Source organism: Patagioenas fasciata, chromosome 38 (genome assembly GCF_037038585.1).
Source record: "Patagioenas fasciata isolate bPatFas1 chromosome 38, bPatFas1.hap1, whole genome shotgun sequence".
Lineage (NCBI taxonomy): Eukaryota > Metazoa > Chordata > Aves > Columbiformes > Columbidae > Patagioenas > Patagioenas fasciata.
The window spans coordinates 1,662,608-1,673,941 of NC_092557.1; the positions used below are offsets into that span (position 1 = coordinate 1,662,608).

The following is an 11,334-nucleotide window of genomic DNA, read 5'->3' on the forward strand; positions in this document are numbered from 1 at the left end:
TGGGGTTAAGGGGGGGAGGGACGCAGAGGAACCCGGGAGTGCGGGAGGGACCCAGGAGTGCCCCAATGGACCCCAATGGGGGAGCCGAGGGACCCAGGAGTGCCCCAATGGACCCCAATGGGGGAGTTGAGGGACCCAGGAGTGCCCCAATGGAACCCAATGGGGAGTTGAGGGACCCAGGAGTGCCCCAATGGAACCCAATGGGGGAGTTGAGGGACCCAGGAGTGCCCCAATGGACCCCAATGGGGGAGTTGAGGGACCCAGGAGTGCCCCAATGGAACCCAATGGGGGAGTTGAGGGACCCAGGAGTGCCCCAATGGAACCCAATGGGGGAGTTGAGGGACCCAGGAGTGCCCCAATGGAACCCAATGGGGGAGTTGAGGGACCCAGGAGTGCCCCAATGGAACCCAATGGGGGAGTTGAGGGACCCGGGAGTGCCCCAATGGAACCCAATGGGGGAGCCGAGGGACCCAGGAGTGCCCCAATGGAACCCAATGGGGGAGTTGAGGGACCCGGGAGTGCCCCAATGGAACCCAATGGGGGAGCCAAGGGACCCAGGAGTGCCCCAATGGAACCCAATGGGGGAGTTGAGGGACCCAGGAGTGCCCCAATGGAACCCAATGGGGGAGCTGAGGGACCCAGGAGTGCCCCAATGGAACCCAATGGGGAAGTTGAGGGACCCAGGAGTGCCCCAATGGAACCCAATGGGGGAGTTGAGGGACCCAGGAGTGCCCCAATGGACCCCAATGGGGGACCCAGGAGTTCGGGAGGGACCCAGGCGTCCGGGTTTTGCCCTCCCGGTCGCGCCCAATGGCGGGAAAAAGGGGGGGGGTGGAAATCACGTGAGGGGGTTGGGGGGGAGGAGTCACGTGTCCTACGCGTGGGCGGGGCCGCACAAGCCGCCCCCATTGGCCACGTCCCCACGGGGAGGCCCCGCCCCCTCCCCAAGCCCCGCCCCCCCGCTCGGAGCCTCGTTCCCACGTCAACGCTTTATTGGGGGGGGCGGAGCCGGATCCGGATTGGTCCGTAGGGCCGGGGCTGCTCCAGGCGCAGCCAATGGGAGGCGCAGAGCTCTGGGGGGGGCGGGGCCGGGTTAGGGGGCTGGAGCCATAGGGGTGGAGCCATAGGGGTGGGGTGGGACCCATAGATGGGGGGCAGCCCCATAGGTGTGGGGCAGCCCCCCCACTCACCCAGGCAGAGGCTGAAAAGCCGCCCCACGGCGCCTCTGGGGGTCCCGGGGGGCACCAGGGCCCCCAAATCGGAGCCTCCGGGGAGGGCGGCGGCCGAGAGGAGGAGCCTGGGGACCCAGGAGTGCCCCATGGGACCCAGGAGTGCCCCAATGGAACCCAATGGGGGAGTTGAGGGACCCAGGAGTGCCCCAAGGGAACCCAATGGGGGAGCCGAGGGACCCAGGAGTGCCCCAATGGAACCCAATGGGGGAGCTGAGGGACCCAGGAGTGCCCCAAGGGAACCCAATGGGGGAGTTGAGGGACCCAGGAGTGCCCCAATGGAACCCAATGGGGGAGTTGAGGGACCCAGGAGTGCCCCAAGGGAACCCAATGGGGGAGTTGAGGGACCCAGGAGTGCCCCAATGGAACCCAATGGGGGACCCAGGAGTGCCCCAAGGGACCCAGGCGTCCGGGGCACTGACCCTCGCAGGGCGGCCATGTTGGGGGCGGGGCCAGGCGGGATTTCCGGTTCCGGCAGCTCCGGGAGGGGGGAGGGGGGGCTGGGGGGGGAGGGGTCACGGGGGTCACGGGTGGGGTCGTGACCCCGGTGACCCCCCCCGTGACCCCGGTGACGTCACCGATGCTCCTCGGGGGGGAGGGGCCGTGGTTCCTCTTCTGGGAGCTCCAGGGACAGCTCTGGGGGTCAATGGGGGGCAATGGGGGGCAATGGGGGTCAATGGGGGGCAATGGGGTCAATGGGGGCAATGGGGGGCAATGGGGACCACAGAGACCCATAGGACCCATAGCGCCCCATAGATCCGTGGGTCGCTCACCTGAGGTCACCCCGGGCAGGCTCAGCTCCAGCGTTTGCCTCAGGATCTGTGGGGCCCGAACTCCTGGGTCCTTTGGGGCATTCCCGGGTCCCTCCCGGACGCCTGGGTCCTTTGGGGCATTCCCGGGTCCCTCCCGGACGCCTGGGTCCCCCTCACCTCCAGTTCGCTGGGCGGCTCGGGGGCCGCCGGGGGGCGCCGTGGGGCGGGGAGGGCGCAGCGGCCCCAGAGATCCCAGAGCTCGGGGGGCAGCCAACCTGTGGGGCAGAGGTGGGGCCCGGACGCCTGCGTCCCTTTTGGGTCCCCCATTGGGTTCCATTGGGGCACTCCTGGGTCCCTCAACTCCCCCATTGGGTTCCATTGGGGCACTCCTGGGTCCCTCAACTCCCCCATTGGGTTCCCTTGGGGCACTCCTGGGTCCCTCGGCTCCCCCATTGGGTTCCATTGGGGCACTCCTGGGTCCCTCAACTCCCCCATTGGGTCCCATTGGGGCACTCCTGGGTCCCTCAACTCCCCCATTGGGTTCCTTGGGGCACTCCTGGGTCCCTCAACTCCCCCATTGGGTTCATTGGAGCACTCCTGGGTCCCTCAACTCCCCCATTGGGTTCCATTGGGGCACTCCTGGGTCCCTCAACTCCCCCATTGGGTTCCATTGGGGCACTCCTGGGTCCCTCAACTCCCCCATTGGGTTCCATTGGGGCACTCCTGGGTCCCTCAACTCCCCCATTGGGGTCCATTGGGGCACTCCTGGGTCCCTCAGCTCCCCCATTGGGTTCCATTGGGGCACTCCTGGGTCCCTCAACTCCCCCATTGGGGTCCATTGGGGCACTCCTGGGTCCCTCAACTCCCCCATTGGGTTCCATTGGGGCACTCCTGGGTCCCTCAACTCCCCCATTGGGTTCCATTGGGGCACTCCTGGGTCCCTCAACTCCCCCATTGGGTCCATTGGGGCACTCCTGGGTCCCTCAACTCCCCCATTGGGTTCCATTGGGGCACTCCTGGGTCCCTCAACTCCCCCATTGGCTTCCATTGGGGCACTCCTGGGTCCCTCGGCTCCCCCATTGGGTTCCATTGGGGCACTCCTGGGTCCCTTGGGGCACTCCTGGGTCCTCACCGCAGCTGGGGGTCCTGAGCAGTTCACTTGGGGGGCGGCGACGCTTGGGGGGCGGCTCCACCAGCACCTGTGGGGCCCGGACGCCTGGGTCCCTCTGAGTTCAAATCTATGGGGCCCGGACGCCTGGGTCCCTTTGAGTTCAAATCTATGGGGCCCGGACGCCTGGGTCCCTCTGGGGTCAAATCTATGGGGCCCGGACGCCTGGGTCCCTCCCCTCCCGAACTCCTGGGTCCCTCCTCAGTGAAATCTATGGGGCCCGGACGCCTGGGTCCCCGCTCACCAGCGCCCCACATTGGCCGTGGGGCAGCAGCAGTTGGGCCTGGAACTGCTCCTGGGGGATCTGGGGCTGGGGGTCCATGTGGGGCGGGCGGCGGCGGCGCTTGGGGGGCAGCTGTGGGGCAGGGGGGGTCCCGTGTGGGTCCTGCCCCATAGCGCTGCTGCTGCTGCTGCCCCACAAGTGGCCCCATAAGTGACCTCGGGGGGCGGCGGAGCCTCCTCGGGGGGAGCGGGAGCTGTGGGGCGGAGATGGGGGGCAGGGCTGACCCATAAGTGACCCACAAGTGACCCCCTCCCAGCCCCATAAGTGAGGCGCAGCCCCATAAGTGACCCAATTCTGACCCATAAGTGACCCCCCAGCCCCATAAGTGACCCAATTCTGACCCATAAGTGACCCCTCCCAGCCCCATAAGTGACCCAATTCTGACCCATAAGTGACCCCTCCCAGCCCCATAAGTGACCCAATTCTGACCCATAAGTGACCCCCCAGCCCCATAAGTGACCCAATTCTGCCCCATAAGTGACCCAATTCTGACCCATAAGTGACCCCCCAGCCCCATAAGTGACCCAATTCTGACCCATAAGTGACCCCCCCAGCCCCATAAGTGGCCCCATAGAGACCCATAAGTGCTCACCGGGGGGCGGCGCTGGCACCTCCGGTATCTCCTCCACTATGGGGCAGCGACGCCGTGGGGCTGGGGGGGCTCCATGCCCCATAAGTGCCCCCCCAGCCCCATAAGTGCCCCATAGATACCCACAAGTGCCCCATAGATGCCCACAAGTGCCCCATAGATGCCCCATAGGTGCCCCATAGATGCCCCCCAAGTGCCCCATAGCTGCCCCATAAGTGGCCAAGTATCCCCCCAGCCCCATAGCTGCCCCATGAGTGCCCCACAGATGCCCCATAAGTGCCCCATAGCCGCCCCATAGCGCCCCATAGCTGCCCCATAGCACCCCATAGCCACCCCATAGCCGCCCCATAGCCACCCCATAGCTGCCCCATAGCCACCCCATAGCCGCCCCATAGCCACCCCATAGGTGCCCCATAGCCCCCCATAGGTGCCCCATAGGTGCCCCATAGCTGCCCCATAGCCGCCCCATACCCACCCCATAGCGCCCCATAGCCACCCCATAGCTGCCCCATAGCACCCCATAGGTGCCCCATAGCCGCCCCATAGCTGCCCCATAGCCTCCCCACCATAGGGCAGCAGCTCCTCGGCCTCCGCCAGCAGCTTCAGCTCCCGCAGCGTCACCTCGGGCAGCTCCTCCTGCCCCATAGATCCGTGGGGCAGCCCCATAGATCCCCCCCACGCATCCGGGGGGCGGCCCCATAGGTCCCCCCCAAACCCCATGGATCTGGGGGGGCAGCCCCACAACCTCCCCCCTCCCCCCCCCACCCCGATCTGTGGGTCCTGCCCCCCAAGTGTGGGCCCCATCCCCCATCTATGGGTCCAGCCCCCCACTTATGGGTCCTGCCCCACATCTATGGGCCCCAACCCCCACTTATGGGTCCCACCCCCATCTATGGGTCCCACCCCCCATCTATGGGTCCCGCCCCCCATCTATGGGTCCCAACCCCTATCTATGGGTGCCACCCCCCATCTATGGGTCCCGCCCCATATCTATGGGTCCCACCCCCAATCTATGGGTCCCGCCCCATATCTATGGGTCCCGCCCCCCATCTATGGGTCCCAACCCCTATCTATGGGTCCCACCCCCATCTATGGGTCCTGCCCCCCCCTTATGGGTCCCACCCCCCATCTATGGGTCCCAACCCCAATCTATGGGTCCAGCCCCCCAAGTGTGGGTCCAGCCCCCCCAAGTGTGGGTCCGGCCCCCCAAGTGTGGGTCTGGCCCCACCTCTGGGGCCGGGGGGGCCTCTATGGGTCCGGGCTCGCGCAGGGTGATGACTTCGGGGGGCGCTGTGGGGCGCACTTGGGGGTCAGGGTTGGGGGGAGGTCCCAGCCCCATAGCGGGACCAGCCGGCCCCATAAGTTGTGGGGCTGAGCTCACCCGGGGGGGGAAGCGGCTCCTCCAGCAGCCGCCGCAGCTGTGGGGCAGAGATGGGGGTTATGGGGCAGGTTATGGGGTGGATCTATGGGGCAGATATGGGGGTTATGGGGCAGATCTATGGGGCAGATATGGGGGGTTATGGGGCGGATCTATGGGGCAGATATGGGGGTTATGGGGCAGAACTATGGGGGTTATGGGGCAGGTTATGGGTCGGATCTATGGGGCAGATATGGGGGGTTATGGGTCGGATCTATGGGGCAGATATGGGGGTTATGGGTCGGATCTATGGGGCAGATATGGGGGTTATGTGTTGGATCTATGGGGCAGATATGGGGGGTTATGGGTTGGATCTATGGGGCAGATATGGGGGCTATGGGGTGGATCTATGGGGCAGATATGGGGGTTATGGGGTGGATCTATGGGGCAGATATGGGGGGTTATGGGTCGGATCTATGGGGCAGATCTATGGGGCCTATGGGTCGGATCTATGGGGCCGATATGTGGGCTATGGGGCGGAGGCGGCCAGGCTGTGGGTCAGCCGCGGGGGATCTATGGGGCAGCCCCACACCTGCGGGATGCCCGTGGGGCTGGGCAGGGCCGGCCCCATAACCCCGAAATGTGGGTCCGGGGCCAACTCCAGGGAGAGCATCAGGGACCGAGCGTCGGCCAGGAGGTGGCGCCTGGGGAGGGGGCCATGGGGCAGCCATGGGGCAGCTATGGGGCAGCCATGGGGCACACGGACCCCCATAGACCCCATAGACCCCATTGATCCCCATTGCCCCCCATTGATCCCCATTGCCCCCATTGCCCCCATTGCCCCCATTGCCCCCCATTGACCCCATTGCCCCCATTGCCCCCATTGATCCCCATTGCCCCCATTGCCCCCCATTGCCCCCCATTGCCCCCATTGCCCCCCATTGCCCCCATTGCCCCATTGCCCCCCACTGCCCCATTGCCGTGGGTCAATGTGTGGGTCGCTCACCTCCTCGGGGGGCTCAGGTCGATGTGGGGCTCCATGGGTCTCACCCGGTGCAGCCGCTCCAGGGTCTGGGCCGCGTCGTCTGTGGGGCGCGACCCATAGATCAGAGCCCCATAGAACACACAGGACCCCCACAGGCCCATAGGGACCCATAGGGACCCATAGGGACCAAAGACCCCAATAGAGCCCCATAGATTCCATAGATCCCATAGACCCCCATAGACCCCATAGACCCCATAGACCCCCATAGACCCCATAGACCCCCATAGACCCATAGACCCATAGACCCCCATAGACCCCCATAGACCCCATAGACCCCATAGACCCATAGACCCCATAGACCCCCATAGACCCCATAGACCCCATAGACCCATAGACCCCATAGACCCATAGACCCCCATAGACCCCATAGACCCCCATAGACCCCCATAGACCCCATAGACCCATAGACCCATAGACCCCATAGACCCCATAGACCCCCATAGACCCCATAGACCCCATAGACCCCCATAGGCCCATAGACCCCATAGACCCCCATAGACCCCCATAGACCCATAGACCCCATAGACCCCATAGACCCCCATAGACCCCATAGACCCCCAGAGACCCCATAGAGCCCCATAGTGCCCCATAGACCCCCATAGACCCCATAGATCCCATAGACCCCCATAGACATCAATAGAGCCCCATAGAGCCCATTGAGCCCATTGATCCCACGGCCCCCATAGCCCCCTATACCCCCATTGCACCCCCACAGAACCCCCATAGCGGCCCCCCCGGACCCCCTGGCGCCCCCTGGCGCCCCCTAGCGCCCCACAGCACCCCATAGGCCCCATAGGCCCCACACGTGCCCAGCAGGCGGTGGCACTGCCGGCCCAGCACCCGCGCCAGCCCCAGCTGCAGCTGCGCCGCCAGGTAGAGGGAGCAGCGAGGGGGCGGAGCCCCGGCCGGGGGGGGCGGGGCCTCCCAGCCCGAGCGGCCAATCAGGAAGGACGCCACGGCTGCGCTGTGGGGAGTGGGGAGAGCATAGGGAGCAATGGGGACCATAGAGACCCATAGGGACCCATAGGGACCCATAGAGACCATAGGGACCCATAGGGACCCATAGAGACCATAGAGACCAATGGGGACCATAGAGACCCATAGGGACCCATAGAGACCCATAGAGACCATAGGGACCATAGAGAGCATAGGGACCATAGAGAGCAATGGGGACCATAGAGACCCATAGAGACCATAGAGACCAATGGGGACCACAGAGACCCATGGGGACCCATAGAGACCCATAGGGACCATAGAGAGCAATGGGGACCATAGAGACCCATAGAGACCATAGAGACCAATGGGGACCCATAGAGACCCATAGAGACCATAGAGACCAATGGGGACCATAGAGACCCATAGGGACCCATAGAGACCCATAGAGACCCACAGGGACCCATTGGGAGCCATAGAGACCCATAGAGACCCATAGAGAGCAATGGGGACCATAGAGACCCATAGAGACCCATAGGGACCCATAGAGACCCAGAGTGTCCCATAGAGACCCATAGGGACCCATAGAGACCACAGTGACCCATAGGGACCCATAGGGACCACAGAGACCCATGGGAAACCATAGTGACCCATAGAGCCCCATAGTGACCCACAGAGACCAATGGGGACCCATAGGGACCAATGGGGACCCATAGGGACCATAGAGACCCACAGACCCCAATAGACCCCCATAGACCCCCATAGGGGCCATAGAGACCCATAGGGACCCATAGAGACCATAGAGACCCATGGGGACCCATAGAGTCCATAGAGACCCATAGAGACCCATAGAGACCCATAGACACCCACAGGGAGCCACAGAGACCCATAGGGACCCATAGGGACCATAGAAACCCATAGAGACCATAGAGACTCATGGTGCCCCATAGTGACCCAGAGGGACCCATAGGGACCCATAGACCCCCATAGCGCCCCATAGCGCCCCCATGGCCATGCTGACCAGGCCTGCGTGACGTCCACCGCCAGGTACTCGCGGGGCAGCAGGCGGGAGCTGCAGGTGGCGGCCAACCTGGGACAGGGGGCGGGGGACAGGGGACAGGGGGGTGATGGGGACAGTGGGGGTGATGGGGGTGATGGGGGTGATGGGGGCAATGGGGACATCAGGACTGGGACCCTGGGACCCCATTGACCCATTGATTCCATTGCCCCCCATTGCCCCCCACTGCCCCCCATTGCCCCCCATTGCCCCCCATTGCCCCCATTGCCCCCCATTGCCCCCATTGCCCCCCATGTCCCCCATTGACCCCCATTGCCCCCATTGACCCCCATTGCCCCCATTGCCCCCCATTGATCCCCATTGCCCCCCATACCCCCCATGTCCCCATTGCCCCCATTGCCCCCATTGCCCCCATTGTCCCCCATTGACCCCCATTGCCCCCATTGCCCCCCATTGCCCCCCATTGCCCCCCATTGCCCCCATTGCCCCCATTGCCCCCCATTGCCCCCATTGCCCCCATTGCCCCCCATGTCCCCCATTGCCCCCCATACCCCCCATTGCCCCCATTGCCCCCATTGCCCCATTGCCCCATTGCCCCCATTGCCCCCCATTGCCCCATTGCCCCCATTGCCCCCATTGCCCCCATTGCCCCCATTGCCCCCCATTGACCCCATTGCCCCCATTGCCCCCCATTACCCCCCATACCCCCCCATCTCACCACACGGTCCCCAGGCAGCCCGAGCGCCTCCTGAGCACCTCGGGGTAGTAGAACATGGCAGCAAGCGGGGGGGAATGCGGGGAATTCAGGGGAATTCAGGGGAAAATTTGGGGAATTTAGGGGAAAATTTGAAAAATTGAGGGGAAAATTTGGGGGTTTTAGGTGAAAATTTGAAATTTTTAGGTTGAAATTTGAAATTTTTAGGTTGAAATTTGGAAATTGGAGGGGGAAATTTGGAATTCTTAGGTTGAAATTTGAAATTTTAGGGGGAAATTTGAAACTTTAGGGGGAAATTTGGGGGTTTTAGGGGGGAAATTTGGGGATTTTGGGTGAAAATTTGGGGGTTTTAGGGGAAAATTTGAAATTTTTAGGTGAAAATTTGGAAATTTTAGGGGGAAATTTGGGGGTTTTGGGTGAAAATTTGGAAATTTCAGGGGGAAATTTGGAATTTTAGGGGGAAATGTGGAGTTTTAGGGGTTAATTAAGGGGTGATTAAGGTGCGAAGTTCGTTAAGGTTATAAATAATGTAATATAATAATTTAACGATAATTTAATGATAATTTAATGATAAATAATGATAATTTAATGATAATTAATGATAATTTATGATAATTTAATGATAATTAATGATAATTAAAGATAATTAATGATAATTAGGGGCGTTAATTCGATACCAAAGGTGTTAAATTGAGCACTGAATGGATTAAAGTGCTTGATTAATTAATGGGTTGATTAATGGGGTAATTAAGGGGTAATTAATGGGGTAATTAATGGGGTAATTAATGGGTAATTAATGGGTAATTAATGGGTAATTAATGGGGTAATTAACGGGGTAATTAATGGGGCAATGGGGTGAAATAGAAGGGGATTGAATGGAATTAAATGGAGCTATGGGGCAGAGCTATGGGGCAGAAATGGGGGATATTGGGTGGATCTATGGGGCAGATATGGGGTGGAACTATGGGGGTTATGGGCCCAATCTATGGGGCAGATATGGGGGTCTATGGGGCAGATCTATGGGGGTTATGGGGCGGATCTATGGGGCAGATATGGGGGGTTATGGGGTGAATCTATGGGGCAGATATGGGGGTCTATAGGGTGGATCTATGGGGGTTATGGGGTGGATCTATGGGGCAGATATGGGGGGGCTATGGGCCCAATCTATGGGGCAGATATGGGGGGCTATGGGGCGGATCTATGGGGGTTATGGGGCAGATCTATGGGGCAGATCTGGGGGGTTATGGGTCCAATCTATGGGGCAGATCTGGGGTCTATGGGGCGAATCTATGGGGCAGATATGGGGCAGATCTATGGGGGTTATGGGGCGGATCTATGGGGCAGATCTGGGGTCTATGGGGCGGATCTATGGGGCAGATCTATGGGGCAGATCTATGGGGCAGATCTATGGGGCAGATCTGGGGGGTTATGGGTCCAATCTATGGGGCAGATCTGGGGTCTATGGGGCAGATCTATGGGGCAGATCTATGGGGCAGATCTATGGGGCAGACCGGGCCTTTAATTGCATTCAATCCCCCCCAAACCCCCTAATTACCCCCTAATTAACCCCTTAATTACCCCCCAAAGCCCTTAAGCAACCTCTCGGGGCCTTAATTAACCCCTTAATTAATCCCCAAACCAATTAATTGATATCAAAAGGCGATTAAACCGCATTAAAGTCGCCAATTAAACCCCATTGACCCCTATTAAACCCCATTAAACCCCAATAAACCCCAATTAAACCAATTAACCCCGCAACTAATTAACCAGAGCCACCCTAATTAATCAAAACACCGCTAATTAACTATAATAAAAAGCATTTAAAGCCACAAATTCACTTAAAAAGGGTAAAAAAGCGCAACTTCGGGGCTTTCGCCGCTTCCCCCCCCCCCCCCCCTCCGCTTTAAACCTTTAAACTATTGATTAATCTATTAATTAATGAACTAATTAAGGCTCTAATTAGGCTGTAATTAATCAACCCCGGGGCGGGAAGGCGCTAATTAGTGATTAAAAGGGGTTTAAATGAGGATTTTAAGGTTTAAAAGGGGGGTGAACGGAGCCAAAGGCGCCGCCGGGCAGCGGCTCCGTAATTAAGCGCTAATTAACCCCAATTAACGCCGCCAAACCGCCTTAATTAATGAAGGAGCCTCAAGCGCCGCTTGTCCCGAGGTGGCCGAGCCGCTAATTAAGGCGATTGATTAATTAATCGCTGATTAATCGCTGATCAAAGCGACCCGGACGCCCC

The 11,334-nt window shown here is 60.6% G+C and overlaps 1 protein-coding gene across 2 annotated transcripts; it reads right to left on the reverse strand.

Moving 5' to 3' along the window:
• Window positions 1–974: 974 nt before the first annotated feature.
• On the reverse strand, window positions 975–9,295 carry REC8 (REC8 meiotic recombination protein). 2 transcript variants are annotated; one of them, XM_065859330.2, is made up of 18 exons: window positions 9,093–9,295; window positions 8,378–8,446; window positions 7,233–7,387; window positions 6,385–6,463; window positions 5,971–6,082; window positions 5,403–5,439; window positions 5,250–5,311; window positions 4,588–4,657; window positions 4,025–4,060; window positions 3,588–3,625; window positions 3,394–3,504; window positions 3,114–3,180; window positions 2,159–2,256; window positions 2,003–2,048; window positions 1,808–1,865; window positions 1,652–1,729; window positions 1,191–1,297; window positions 975–1,073 (listed from the first exon to the last, which is right to left on the reverse strand). In XM_065859330.2, exons 1-18 carry the CDS (start codon window positions 9,146–9,148, stop codon window positions 991–993), a joined length of 1,362 nt encoding a protein of 453 aa, XP_065715402.1. In that variant the 5' UTR covers window positions 9,149–9,295; the 3' UTR covers window positions 975–990. The 2 variants fall into 2 exon arrangements, with proteins under 2 accessions (XP_065715402.1, XP_071657514.1); XM_071801413.1 differs by lacking the exon at window positions 1,191–1,297.
• Window positions 9,296–11,334: the final 2,039 nt, after the last annotated feature.

Coding starts and splice junctions, on each gene's coding strand:
- REC8 (XM_065859330.2), bottom strand. CDS start 9,148: ATGTTCTACTACCCCGAGGTGCTCAGGAGGCGCTCGGGCTGCCTGGGG. Junction 5,440..5,970: donor GCCCCACGGGCATCCCGCAG/GTGTGGGGCTGC, acceptor TCTGCCCCACAG/CTGCGGCGGCTGCTGGAGGA. Junction 1,730..1,807: donor CTCCCCCCCGAGGAGCATCG/GTGACGTCACCG, acceptor CTCCCCCCCCAG/CCCCCCCTCCCCCCTCCCGG.